Below are 14,889 nucleotides of genomic sequence, written 5' to 3'. Positions count from 1 at the left end.
CTGGCTGGCTTTTAGCTTCATACTGCACCTGACATGTGCTGTGATAATCCAAAAATGTGTTATCTGTGTTGTCTCTTTATGCTTTCCACATGAATTTCTACTTCATGAAAAGCTTCTCCTTCAAAGATTCATTACAACTCTACTCTTTGTCATATATCCTTATAGTAAATATTATAATGTAAAGTTGCAAGAACATCATATAATATTTCATTATACCTTGCTATATTACCGTGCTGTGAGGTGCCATACAGACACAGGGCTTTTCTTATACAGCTTCTGTTTGTGTTTTTCTTAATCTACTGCTTTGTCTTTGATGAAATACATATTAAGTTGGTTTGTTCGTGTGAGTCTGCCATGCTCACTTGTAAAAGGCTGCTGTTAAATTGTACATAAGCATACTGATGGTTTTCTACAAGTAAATCAGCATCATTAGACTGTATGTGTCAGTTAAAGTAAAGGTGCTATCAGGTACAGCAAATCTGCATTGCTGGTTAATTCATTCAGAGAGAAATGTCATGGTATTTTGTGTGGAGTGGTGATGTACTAAGGGTCATGGCTCAAAAGATAAAATGATGACAAGAAATGCAGTCCTTTTTATATGCATCTTTGTGGATGTCAGCATTTAATATAAATTTGTCTCAATATGCAATAGTTAACTGAATAAATTCTCACATGGTTTGTTACTATGGTATTTCTCACTGCAAACCCCTGCCCACAAAATTTTCCCCTTGCTCTCTTAGAGAGTATGGTGTTTTCCTTAATTAAAATGGCTGATAAAATGATATCACAAGTTTTGAAAATTGATATTCTGGCAAAATCATAAGTTTTAGCTAAAGCTATGAAGCTTTTTGGTTACTGGTTCCTAAAGTTAGTATCCTTCTTATTCTCCTTCCCCTCCATCCTGGCTGGTAAATGTGGCTGCAAATATTTTGTCTTTGAATTAACTGACTGGCAGCTTGGTTAATGTGTAGACAGTGCTCTTGGTTATTTTATTTATCTACTTATTTATTTATTTTAAAAGCACTCATTAAAAACCCACGGCATACTCCCAAACTTGAAGGAATGGATTTTTTGGCTCCTGTCTGCTTTGAATGAAATCCAAAACAAATGTTGTTTGATAATGGTTTACAGTTGCATTACACAGGTTGCTCTTCATGATAAATAATTAACACCCTTTGTGTTCTTGATTGCAGATTTTCAAAACCCTGCCTGATACCACTTTCCCTGAGCCAATCTCTATGTCAGTATCTCCTCCAAATGCCCCACCAAGGCAGTCGAGAAGACAAGGACAACGTATTAAGAGGCCTCTGGCTGTTTACAATCTCTGCCTTGAGTTGGATGATGGTAAGATGTTAGTAATAATTTCAGTCCTTGCATCAGATGGGCTGCCTATCCTATCTACAGAAGGTGTTTTCATTTCATGTTTCAATTTGTATACATGTGTGCGTGCACATGCATGCTTGTTTAATTGCTTTGGAACATGCAAAGAAGCAAGGAGAGCTCCAGAGAAAGGAGAGCAGGGAGTGCTGTCCTGTGACATATGTTTAAAAGTAGGACGAACTGTCTTAAATATGCTCTTCTCCTCTAAAAAAGAAGCAGCTCTTGTTTCTTTGGGGAAATCTCTTTGACCTCTACTGAAGATTATGCAGCCATAAGATAAATGGAGAGAGAACTAAAATTAAAGCAAATCTTTTATGAGAAGAGCTAATGCACTTTACAGTTAAATTCATCTGGATTAAAGGCTCAGGTCACCACTGCACTGGAGAATACCACTACTTCACTTGAATCTTTAATACCTTGCTGTAACTAGCAGTAAATACTTGTCAGCTTGCCTTACTGTTGAGAAACAATGAGGAAACAAAAACAACAACGGTCTTGCTTTTGCATGGAGTCTGCAGCAGCAACATACAGTGAGGCAAAGGGTGTATAACATCTTATGTATTCTGACTGTTGGCCAGAAACATAATCATTTTCCTGAAATATCATTGCTTGGGGGTACGTACAGTACTGAGGAGGCAAGTCAGGGCTCATTTTGTGTTACAGATTTTCTCCACCCTATTCCCTTTCTCTCTCCTAATGTTTTTAGTGAATTTCTTTTCACATGAAGAACCATGGGATCAGGGCACAAAGTCCAGTAACAGCACGTGGAAATAAACAGGAAGATTTTGAACTCCTGCTGCAGTATGAGATTCACTGGTGAACTGTCATTAAATTGGTGGTCAACAGTTTTGGGTTTTGTAAGGAAAGAGCACAAATACTTACAACAGATGTTAAGTGCAGGTTTTAGAAATAAACTCAGGACTGTTTATAGTCTCAAAGCCAGTTTTACAAGGAGTCAGCAAGAAATTCAGCATTCCTGCCATTGGATTTAATTCACCAGAGAGATACATAATCTCTGTGCCTTTCTAGCATGAAATATGAAACTAAATGCCTTGACTAGAAGATGTTTAAGGTGTAGCTACTTAAAAAGCTTAAGCTGTGTTAATTTGAATAATATGCTACCAAAAGCTAAGAAAGCTGTTGAGCTATATCTACAATAATAAATTTATCCTCATTTGAAAAACAAAACAAAATTGAAGCCATTCACAGAGCTGTTCACATTTAAATTTGAATGTGAATCCCAGCAGATCGCAAGAAGTACCACAACTACTCCAATTCCATGCTGCAAGGTGTGCACTGAGGACCTCCCAACACAGCTGTGACAGAAACACAGTGGGCAGAAAGTATTTGATGGATTAATTTATTTTAAGAGCCAAAAATACAGTGTTACTGTTGAAAATGGTTATAAAAGTTCAATTTCTCCTAAATTCAGTCCGTATTCTTGTCCAATTTGGGCATCTTGACAAAGAGAAGAACTGGGATTGTTAAAGGCTGTAGTAGTTATATATCATACAGAACTTTGGTACTTGTCTGGGAATTCTAGTGGGGTGAACTGCAAAATAACCCAATATGTCATTTTACGTGGTAGAACTGTGATGAAGGCTGAATTGCTACAGGTAAAATTTCAGTGGGATCTGATGATAATATTTCCCCTTGTAACTGTGGAAAAAATGTCCTCTGTAGTCTCTGAAGCTGCCGCTGAAGGTACCAGTGTTCTCAGTCTGTTGTTGCCAGAAGCTGGCTGTTGGTAGGTCCTGACTGCAGGCTGATGCTCATTTTACTTGTGTTTAGGCAGACAGTTGTGTCAGTGAGGTGGGAAGCAGTTAGGACAGAGGCTGTTTGGCACGTGTGCCATATGCATGCAGTGTGCAGTACCCTGAGCCCAGCTGTGTCATTGCACGGTCTGAAGAACCACCCCAGTGGATACAGGGTCTGTAAATCATCCAGGCTCAGGAATTATCTAGTCACTGAGTAGAGCTCAGTGCCTCCAAATACGCTTCGTGGCCTTCAGTTACTTTGTTCTTTGGAGAGGGGGGGAAGGAATAAAAGTGAGCCTGGGCTTCATTCCATATTTACCTAGTTTCTTGGCTAACAAATGCATGTTTTATAACTGCTCTTTGGAAGATTTTTATCCTGTGTGTGTTTTTAACAGGAAATTAAACATTAAACCCCTTCCCTCCCCCCCCCTTTATTCACAATGGCATGAGTTAAGCACCAGGCACAAGTCAGTGTTTTGTATTTCCTGGATATGGCAAAATTATCATAATCTTGTTTTAAACAAGCAGCTGATACATATTTATGCATAAATATATTTGTAGACAAATGTATCTCTAAAGTTATTGTAATTATATATAAATATTCTCTATGCCTTGAAACTAGAAGTATGTTGGAGACAAAAATCTCTCTGTGCTGGAAAACTTCTTGAGTGTGTTTCTTTTAGGATTGTTATGCAAACCAGGAAATTGTTAGAAAAGCGGAAACAAGTCTTTAGCTATCAGCTGCTCCAGGGAGTTAACAGGCTTCAGAATCCACTGCTTGAATTGGAAATGCAGGGTTCGGGCCAGGTTTCTTTTTAAAAGCACGTTTGCAGTCGAGAAGCTTCTTGACTGCACACAAAACGTATGCAGCAACCACCCAGAAAGAACTGTAAGTGACATAAATATTGATAGATATAATAGCTGAAGAACACACACTATGTTTGATAAAAATCTTTATTTCGCCTTCTAGTAATTAGCTGTACTGAATTCTGATAACACATAGATTTTCCTTCCTTGTACATGGAAATGAGATGATTAAACCTATTTGCAAACAATTCAGGTGTTATATTTACTACCAAAAGGGTCTTCATTTCCTGAAAGACCAAGTCACAGATGACACTGTCTGTTTTTCTTTCAACTTCTTTCCTCTGTGGTAAACCAGTTACTAAATTTTCACTCTGAAGTTTTTCAACATCCCAGTGTCTCAAGTAGAACTAGACCTAATGGGGAACTCTGAGCTGCTTTCGTACGTGGCCTAAATCCAAAGTTCTTGTTTCAGAAAATTGCAAATTTGTCTGAGATTTACATTAGGATCATTTCCAGAGCTTTCTAGTCTTCTAAAATGGAGACATGGGATTTGGTTTTTGGTTTTGTTGTTGGGATTTTTTTGGTTTGGTTTGTTTTTTCTTTTTTTTCTATTTCTGGAAATTGCTTTTTTCTTTCCCCCTCCCCCCCATTATCTGAATGAATTTTAGATGAATTAAGTAGCAATGCAGAAACTCCCGTGGCTTACAGTCTCAGCTGTATACAAATGACTTTTCATTCTCTCTCTGTCTCTCTATGCAGAGAGGGAAGGACTATTAGCTTGAACAGGGAGATGTTTATCCTGTTCTTCTAAAAATGTCATTGGGTCTTTATTTTCCATTTGGACAGTCAGTATATATCAGAAGAGAGCTCTGTTTATATTTCTTCTAGAGGGCAATGCAGAATTTTAGTTTCGTTCCCTTACAATTTTATTTAAAATTTGTATACCTTTCTCATCTTGTAGCAAAATAAACAGGTTTGGGGTTTTTTGGGGGGGTTGTTTTGTTTTGGTTTTTCTGTTTTGGTTTTTCTGTTTGGTTGTTTCATGCAATTATTTTCAGTGCCAGAGACTTAGAGATTATTAAACTATTTTGCAGGGCTACTAGAACAACATGGGGAGAAAAGTCCTGTGTAAGGTAGGGAGAATAATGCAGTCCATCCAAGATGAAGAGAGAATCAGCACAGGTTGCATAAATCACACCTGGAGTCAAAAAATGGGTGTTGTGTAGCAATTTGTCCAACTAGAGAACAACTTGTTTTCTAAACAAACCAAAATATACTTTTTAAGCCACAGTGCTTGCTGATGCCTTATTCTATTTGAATACACTTTAGGAGTCAAAGTTTCTCATTGGCACATACATGGACACAGCACAGCAGCATCATGGGGGGGGGCTGCATTGTTCTGGTTTTAAGGCATTTATGTCCAATCCCCCCACTCTGGAACTCGTATGAGGTTTTTTTGTGATAGCTTTCTGTTGCTGCTTTAAACTAAATACTGTATTTATAGCGATTTAGAAAGCAGATATTTGTCAAGAATTCGAAAAGAAATAAGAATTAGAACTGCTACTTAACCCTTTAAAATTTTGTGCTAACTTATATTACCCTTAAAGTATTTAGGGTAGCATAAGTATGAATGGAATTTAATGTTGAATAGGAGTAACTGGTTTTGATTTTTTGTGGGAATTGGAGTGAGACAGCGTCCTAATTTGGGGGATAAATTAATTTGCATGAATTCAATTGAATTACTTCATCAAAGTAAAATATGATACACGTAAGGGCTACATAGCTTCCATGCAATAGTCCCTCTCCCTTCTCCTCCCACTGCTTTTTGCCCCAAACACATAAGTAAAAAAATCATAAACTTCATTTGGAATTACTGAACATAAACCTGGGATGTTAGAGAAAGCCTTGGATTTATAAGGAGACTGGTCTTCTGGGCTGGAACAGCCCAGAGCTGCAAGGTTGCAGGTGTGAAACCTGGCCTTGAACTCTTTCTATTTCTGAATCTGCTGCTTGGAAGTGTTTCTGTAACCTGGCACATAGTAGGGGAAATGGAAAGAAAAGCAGCTACATAGGCATATCAAAAAGCCATAAGGGCTTGCAACACTTGCTTACAAAGCTATTGTTAACAGCTGAGCAGAACACAAGCTACGCTGTCACAAAATAAGTGCAGCAATGTTAGTCGTGAGGGGGAGATCAGGCAGGATGACTGCTGTTTGCCATGTAGAATTTAAGACAGTTTGTATTTCGTCTTGCTGCAAGAATAGTTCCTATGATTCTATGTGATCTATCACAGCTTTTTCCACCTGATGGCTCCGAGTAGGATGAGTGCAATACAAATTTAAAAGTGCTTTTGAGCTACTGTCAGTAAAGGTGAAGCTTTTTCTTATGTAATAGTGGGTATGTATAGAGGGCCTACTTTCCTATCAGGTAATTGACTTCTGCTTGGGAAGGTTTTGGGTCCATACAAGGTACTTATTTTCTTGGAGATTTGAAATAATCTGGGTCCATACTTTGTATATGCAATATACATTGTCTGGCCATTGTTATCCCTGTGAGTAGTCTACTTGCTGCAGCCTACTTGCTGCACAGTTATCAAAAAGCAAATTTAAGTGTCATGATGTAGTAAACATCTAAATTTTACATCTTTTAGAACGAGGTGTGTCAGATCTTCACGGTTGGTGTGAGAATTGCCTTAGTAGCATTGCCAGTGCTTGTCTGCTTTCAGTGTATGAAATCTAGAGGCTGTAGAAATGTTCAAAGTAAACACATCCACATGTTCACACACATGCATAGAACAGGAGTCAGAGGGGCAGGGAAAGGGAACTTAAATAGGCTTTAAACTAAAATCTGAATTAAAAGAAAGAGTAAGGAGTTCAGGAGAAAGGGTCAGTCTTTCCTTGAGGCCAGACATTATTAAAAACCTCTGATCTCCTGTAATAATCCTTCATCTCTTTAATTCTCTACCTTCTGCACACAGACATGCAGGGGCACATAATACTGTAAGAAGGCCAATTTGGCATGCTAAAAGCCATTAATCCCAGGCATGGAAGTCACTGATGTATCTTTGCTGTGTGCCAGCTGTGCCCTGGCCAACCTCTGTTGGTTAAAGAAAATTCTCTCACCCAGCAGCACACAAGAGTATAAGTAAAAACAAAGACTTGTAGCTGTTCAGCTCTCCAGTCACTTTCCTATGGATGAGAATGTGCATTTCACTGAATTAGGTGTTTCCTCATGTGGGGCACTCTTGCTCCCCTTCACTGGTGACAAGAATAGCAGAGAAGATCTTGCAGGAGAGAGCTGAGGAACTTCCTGGAAGGCTGATATGCAACTTAGAGAATATTCCTCTTCCTGTTTTGTTCCCCTCCATCAGTGTTTTACATTCTGTCAGAAAAAGACGTATTCGTGTTCTGCCATTAGCTTCTGGAAGTCTCTGTCTTATTTGCTGTTCTTTCTCTCTCTTATTTTCTGTTTTCTTCTTTTGAAAGTTGCACTCAGTGCAAGGTGAATCACGTTACTACCACTTCTTTCCTTCCCACTCTTCTTGCGAGTTGCTGAACCAAGAGGGAGATTGAAGGTGTACTTAGGGGATATCACACAGAAGTAACAGTAGTGGGACTGGCTTGGCTAGGATTGCAGTCTCATCTAAGACTATATGACTGGGGCCAAGCAAATTAGCCTCAGAGACCTCATGGATGGTGGTAGAAGAATCCAGGCATGGAAGACAATATTGACTTAACTGCATTGGAGTAGCAAAGTCTGTCTTCCTAATTACTGCATTTTAAATGACCGGTGGGGAAATCAGGAGGTTCCTCAACAAACGTGTCACCTGGATGTTCAGTTGAAAGAGCTGACAAAATTTCCTTAAGGGCTTCTTAGCTTATTTCCAGTTGTTGGTTTTTGGTTGTTTTTTTTTTTAGTAAGCCATAGGCATCCTGCTTCCTTCATTCCTCTGTTGAAGTTACTGTTATGGCAAAAGGAGAGAGATGAACAAAATGAGGAAGGAGGCACAGCCAGGTGTCAGCAGCATATTGGAAATGTTTCAGAGTGGCTTTCTTATAAGAGACCCATCACGTAACCGATGTGGTAGCAGTTAGTCTTTGTCATTATCCAAGTACCTCCATGGGTTGTGGAATGATTGGTAAGAAACGTCTTCTTTTAATAAGCCATAGGAAGTAATTGCCAGGGAAGCAATCTAAATACAAGAGAAGAGGAGAAAACAGCATGACATTATCTCTGTTTGACAGCTCAGGGAAAGAGTTTTTGAACATCTTACCTTTTGGGGGTGGAAGGACCCTTACAGACACATTTTTCCAGGTGATTGGTGGCTGAATTGCCAGCAAAACAGACAAGGAAACACGGAAGAATATTTTCATGGACTTGGGAGTTTTTGATGTCATTTAAGAGGTGCTGCTGAATTAGGGAACTCTTAGCCCTGGTGATTGTACCCCTTTTTGAGCTGCCCTGGTTTTTCACAGTTCTTATTCTCATTGATTAGACTAGAGCTGTTTTGTTGGTGTGTTCCAATACAGGGCTGGACCATAGATTAATGTTGTTTGGACTGGTGGAAACCCAAAACACTCAGTGCTACCAAAAAAAATATGAAAGCAGTGGGACAGTCTGTTTATCTTGCTGTATGTCAGAGTTTTCAGGAAGTGGCTTCAGTTCATCATTGCATTTTTCAGCCATGAAATTTTGTGGCATCTGGCCAGCCTGGTAAGGCTGGAGGTCATATGTGGTTTCCTGCCAAGCAAGCTCTGGTAAAAAAATGAGTAATCTTTGAGTTTCGATACTGCTCTTGTTATCATTGTGTAACACAAATCAAAAGAGGAACCCCTCTGCATGCTTGTATCTGATTTCTGTTGCGTTTCAAAATTTAATTATGTAATATAATTTAGCACCCCAACATTGTATCACTGGTTCTGTCTTGAAGTGGTTTTTCCACAGCTTGAGGAATAAATTTGGATTCTTTACCCACTTTAATTTTAGCTTGCTCAGCAAAAGGCTATGTATCTTTGGGATTCTATTGATGTAAAATAATCCAAGCAGTATTTCTCCTGAGTTTTGAGAGATGACCTGCAGTAAGGGAGGTATTTTTTGAAATAATTGCTTAATTTTTGCAAGTTAATTGCTTAATAATACAAGGTAAGTGTATATCTAGAAAGATGCTTGTTTGAAATTGAACTTCGCATCTTAGAAATAAACAAAAAAATTGTAAAAAAGGAGGAAGGCAGGGCAGGGGCATGGTCCCCAAACCCCGCTTACCCCTAAGTAGCTTGCAGGTGAGCACATTTCTTTCCCTTTCCAAACCCCAGCTCAAACATCCACCTTTCTGGATACAATTCTTGAGTTGCGTCAGTCAGTCTTGAGGCAAATTCTGTCTAGTGCAGCTTCCTTCTTTTTCTGACGTATTTGAATCATTATGGAGTTGGGAAAAACAATCTTTCTCCAGGAAAGCTCCTCCGTGCCCAAGATACACATGCTGGTACATGCGCAAATCTGAGAAATATATCAAAGTTGGTCTTTATCTAGGAAAAACTGTAGTCAACTCTAATAATTGTGGCAATTATTTTGTCTGAGAGAAAAAAAATAGCTGGCGTAGAGATCTGATTCTTACTGTGTGTGTTCTTCAAGGCAGCACGAATCTGATGGGTATGTGGGCTGTCTCCTGTCCGTTTGCTCCATGAAAGCTGCGCTGGCTCCGGGCTGTATGAGGCTATGATGTCTAGATTTATGTAAGAACTGACTGCCTACTGAGGCAGTGCTGCAGTGCAAAGGATTTGCTACTCACTGAGGGTAGTAATGGGTACCTTTTGATAACGAAATGCAGTGATACAAATCTATTTTTCTGAGCATTTAGAAGAATCTACCCTCCAAAATACCCAGTATTCAGGAGCAGTGAAGAAGTAACTCTCTTGTTTAGTTCTAGCATTATCTATGATTATTTTTTTAACCAAAGAATAGGTCAGTATTAGCTTTCAATCAAGCTTTCACCTTGATTTGGAAATGTGTTTAAATAGCACAATTTATGTGGTCTGAAGGTGAGTAATAAACAATTGACCAGTTATGGTGGTGTGTTAAACAAAAGTACACAGTTCATTAATTTACTCAGGAACAGATAACTTGGCTTCATTAATTCAGAAAACTTTAAAAATTTGGTGAAGTAGAAGAATGTCTGAGTTTATCTGGTGTTTGGTGTGATTACCACAGGGTGAATTGTACTGTAAGTAGTGAACAAAGGGTGCAGCCCTGCATCTAGAAAAGGCTATTTTTGATTGCACACTGACTGTCACAGAAAGCTTTCTCTAATGGAGTTACTTCTAGCTTTCCAGGAATGGCTGAATCCTTTCCAGAGTGGTACGTTGTTTCCTGGGATCATTTCAAGATTTATTAACTGTGTGAGGCAACTTAACTTTTTATATGTTTTTCGTTCCTGTTTTCTATGAATGCTGGAGCTCTAGCACACGGAACTAAATTCTTGCTTGGTAGATGATATTAATATATGAGATTCCTATTAAAAAGAAAACATAGTACATACCGACAAATTAACATAAAAGCAAAGCTACTTTCTACTTGGTTAGACTTCTCTATTGTTGTGGGAAGTTAGCTATTTGTGGTGAACGAATGTTTGTTATCACAGAGCTGGATGCAGCTGTGATGCTGATGGGGGAGGATGGGTGGCTGCACAGCAGTGCAGCTGCTGCTTCCCCATCTCATGATGCAAAAAATGTCAAGCTCGAAGGTAGTAATGGGGATTTTGCAGCATCTTTAATCTGCTCTCCTCAGGAACTCTCTCCATCATCCCTTGTTTGACTGTGTCAAAGTGGAATTAGACATAGGTTTTTATCCTCTTATTTTACCACGATTTGTGTATGCAATGACCACTTAAAACCTGTATGACAGTTCTGTTCTGCCTATTCTACGTATCTCAACAGAAACAGTACTAAGTGTTTCTCATTTACTCCAGAAACAGTCATTTTCATGAACTGTTTTAATTCTCTGGTTACCCTTAAACTATAAGTGTTAGTTGTAGTGTTGACGTTAAAGATTAGTCTTGCTTTTAACATTAAAGCATGTAATTCATTAGTTTACTTAAGCTGAAGTTGGAAGGCAACTCTGTCACCTAAGCAAGTAACTAAAAGTGTTAGCTCTCTGCTTTTTGTCACTCTTATTACAAATGTTTTTTCTTATTTAGGATTCTCGGAGTAAAGTAAGGATCTGATTATTGACACTGCCAAAGTATTTCAGGTTTTTTTTTTTTCAACTTTGGATGCCAACAAAAAATATTCTTAGACTAGCCAGATGGAAAAAGGAGAAAAAAAGGCGATGGGGAGGCATGTCATGTTCAGTTAGGTAAAAGCTGAGTTCAGATTTCTGGTGTGGAGGATCTGAGAGCCTTTATTATCTGAGGCTCATCCAGACAAAAGGGAGAAGGAACTGAGGGTTACACAGAGAAAAGCTGGATGAGGTAGGTCTTAGTCTATACAGTTACTCACTTACTTTGTGGGGATTTGTTATTATGAGAAAGGGTGTCAAGAGGCAGGGAGGTGGGGAGGGAGGAAAGAGATTTGGGTTAGAAACTGGATGGTAAGTAGTACCAGCTAGACACACCAGTAAATTATTAGGATCAGCCTAAGCTATCTAATTTTCTAGATAGGGCTGGTCTGAACCAGGAACAGCCATAAAGGCAAAGCACAGGTATCTGTTGCAGAGGCACAGTGAAAGCTCAAAGGCTTGGATGAGTGTTGTGATTAGATCAGTGAAACAAGAAGATGATTTACATGACAGTTTAAAAGGATCGGAGCAGTCAAAAAATTTAAATAGTATGCAAAAGGTGGTGAGAATATGAAACAAGTTTTAACTCTCTTGAGAGTAGAATTGGATCTTAACACCTATTTGCGTAGGATGAGGAGATGAATTGTAGAAGCAGCTTGATGGCAACTCTAGAAAGATGGCCAAGCTGAAGGCACTCAGAGCCTTTCCACAATTATGAAGAAGAAAAGGTGAAGAGCTGATGGCTGGAGTGTTGACAAAAACTTGTGAGATGTCATACAGATTTGCTGCTTTTACACTGAGAACCCTCATGTCCTTCATCTGTTCTGGCACCCAAAGATGAGTGTAACAGGGGAGAAAAAAGATTTGCCATTTTTAGAAGGAGAAAATGAAGGCCCCAAGAACACCAAACTGTATGCTCAAAGAATAATATAAATGAGCTTTAAAGGAAATCACATCTTGCCTGTTTTATAATGTAAGAGCTCATTAGAATTCAAGTGGTTAAAAAAGAACAGGAAGTTTCTGGAGCTCCTCTTCGAAAGGACCTGTCAGTCCAATGTGGCATTCAGCCTTTTCATAGAAGTGGGAAACCTGACAATGCTGCTCACTGGAGAACAATGTGAAGGTAAAGAGGAGCCAGAGGAGAGAAACATTAAAAAAATATTAGACTATCAGTATTAGGAGTCCCTGAATTCTGAGGTATGATGAAACCCATAAAGCTGTTTCAATTCCAGCAATGTCCTTAACACACGCTTTAACAAACAAAGCATGTAAAAACTTAAAAGGATTTTTAATCTCCAGCAGTTTAGGACCTTTACTGGCTCTACAAAGCAAAACACAGGAAGAGGGCGGGGGATAAAAAGAAGAAATAGCTAGCAGTCACTGTATCTTACAGGTTTTGAAGAAGTGTTTGAAGGAACTTAATCATGATAATCAATGTGGGATTTAGGATCAGCAGCATCAAACAGAAATGTTCACAGGTAGGCCTTTTGTTAGGTGAATACTTTGAATAATGCAAAGCCACCTAACTTGTCCTAAAAAAGCTTTCTGGTCAAGGGGTTGCATAGCTTGGCACTGTTAATTTTGAAAACATCTTGTAGCTTGCTGAAGTGGGAAGAAACTGGAGGAATGCTAATGGAGTAGAAATATTTAGAAAGGTAAATACAAATCCTTGATGATATATTTACACATGGGACAAAGGAGGAATTGCAAATAATGACAAAGGCAGTCAAGGAGGAGTTGTGTCCATGTGCTAAGAAGCACCCATACAAATAAAATAAATGTGGTTGTATTGAGAAATAAATTTACAGATTTTAGAGGGAAGATGTAGCCCATAGCTACAGAACGGATCACTACATCCTAAGAAATGGTGACTCTAAGTCTGCTTGCTCATGGTGGGCAATCAGCTCATCATATTATTCATTTAAAGCAATGGCAAAAAAAAGTGCCAGCCTTGGAAGTAAAAACAGGGGATTGATGAATAGAAGTAAGTGGTGGAGCTTAACACTTAATGTGGTTCTCGTGAGACCACAATAAAAAATCATAGAATCATATCTGATATATGCTCTTCAGAAAAAATACTGGTTTATAGAACAGTTTTATAGAACAGATGCATGATTCCAAAGCTGCAAAATCCCTTACAGTAAGAGATTCAGTGTTAAACTTAAAAAGGAGATCGTTTAAATACCTTCACACAACACAAAAACTGGATATGAGAGAGAATATAATAATTAGTAAGGCATATTAAATGGATCATGCCTGAAAATAAAGCCTAACAAAGTGAAGGTAATTGTTGGCAAGTATATTAATTAGCAGCCAATTGATTCTCCATTCCTTTTATCATCTACTGAAGTCTGCAGACAATGACTGTTTGGAAGATGCAGTTTGGCCCAACATGAGATGAGCATTAATCAAAAGCAGGTTATTAAGCTTAATAAAGAGATAATGAGACACAGTTCTATGGCCTCTGCCATGTACAGGTGTTACTGTAATTTCTGAAGTTAGCAGAACTTTTGGCACCAACAAAAAGGATGAAATCTTTGTAGTGTTGAAATCGTAGCAATGACCCCGTATTTCCAAGACTTAGGTTTTGAGCATATATTGTTTTTAATAATGAAAATGTGCTAGATGGTCATTAGTCATCTGTTTTTCAGTTTTACACAATTGCCTCTTCCTCAATAAAAATACTGTTTTGCTTTACAAAAGGAGATAATTGAAGAAATCAGAATGTGAAGTGTCTTTGTACATGTTTTTAGAGGGTGTTTAGAATTTAGCAGGCATTTTCCTGTTTAAATACTTGATTTGTTTTTAGTGTTGTAAACCCAATCTTAGTCTTGAGAGTGCAATGCAGTACTGACTGTGAGAAAACACTGACTCAGGAAGGAAGAAGTAAAAATTGAGGAAAGATTTAACACACAGTTTAATTTATGATAATGTCAGATGTAATTGCCTGTGTACTACAGTCTCCAATGTTGACTCTGCCGTGCGTGACTGAAGCGTTTAATATTTTTTTACTTTTTCTATGTGTTCTGAGAAACAATTCAATGGAAAATCCTCTGCTTTCTGTAGGGAGGTGCGGTGACTTGGTCATATTCATAATATTAATAAACAGAATAATACAGATTAATACAGATTTCTACTGTGTTTTAGTGATGCTAAGTGAATGGTTGTGGTAAATGTGGCCTTCTAGTAGTGTACGTAGTTTGATAGTCTTGGTTGTCTTAATAGTACTACTTTGAAAATAAACTATGATGGATTAAAAGGACTTAAATCTAGTTTTAAGGAATTTATGAAGTAAGGTTGCAGTATCACTGTCTAATCTCTTAGATGTTTATCATCGTGACACATACATCTGCAAACGAGATGTAATTAATTAGTTCTTACCTGACACTCCTGCAATTCTCATGTCACGTCATGTAAATGTGAGCGGCAGCGTCGTGTCCTGGGTGCAGTGGGGAGGTGTGAGCTGAGCAGGATTGGGCCACGGGGAGAGTGACTCACTTTCCCAGGTTAACATTCTCCTCCTCAGAGCTTATCACACTTTGTTACTATGGGCTAATTTAGATCCTTAAATTAGCAGCTGCTTAGGGAGAAATTTCCAGATGATGACTTTTATCATTTCACTGTTTTTAGTTGTATGTCATTTTACTCTCTAGGGAAGTTGTTCTCTGAGAGC

At 38.5% G+C, this 14,889-nt stretch overlaps 1 protein-coding gene across 1 annotated transcript in view; it reads left to right on the top strand.

Annotated features, from left to right (window-relative positions):
- The window catches only part of ARHGAP10 (Rho GTPase activating protein 10), a 143,583-nt gene that overhangs the window by 103,730 nt on the left and 24,964 nt on the right, over positions 1–14,889 (top strand). Inside the window, exon 19 of the mRNA XM_017820181.1 lies at positions 1,194–1,344. Coding sequence (XP_017675670.1) covers positions 1,194–1,344 — 151 coding nt within the window. The remainder of the gene's footprint in view (positions 1–1,193; positions 1,345–14,889) is intronic.

Source organism: Lepidothrix coronata, unplaced genomic scaffold (genome assembly GCF_001604755.1).
Source record: "Lepidothrix coronata isolate B3197 unplaced genomic scaffold, Lepidothrix_coronata-1.0 Scaffold79, whole genome shotgun sequence".
In the NCBI taxonomy this organism is placed as follows: domain Eukaryota; kingdom Metazoa; phylum Chordata; class Aves; order Passeriformes; family Pipridae; genus Lepidothrix; species Lepidothrix coronata.
The sequence above is the reverse complement of the archived record's forward strand: the minus strand, read 5'-3'. Positions and strand labels throughout refer to the sequence as shown.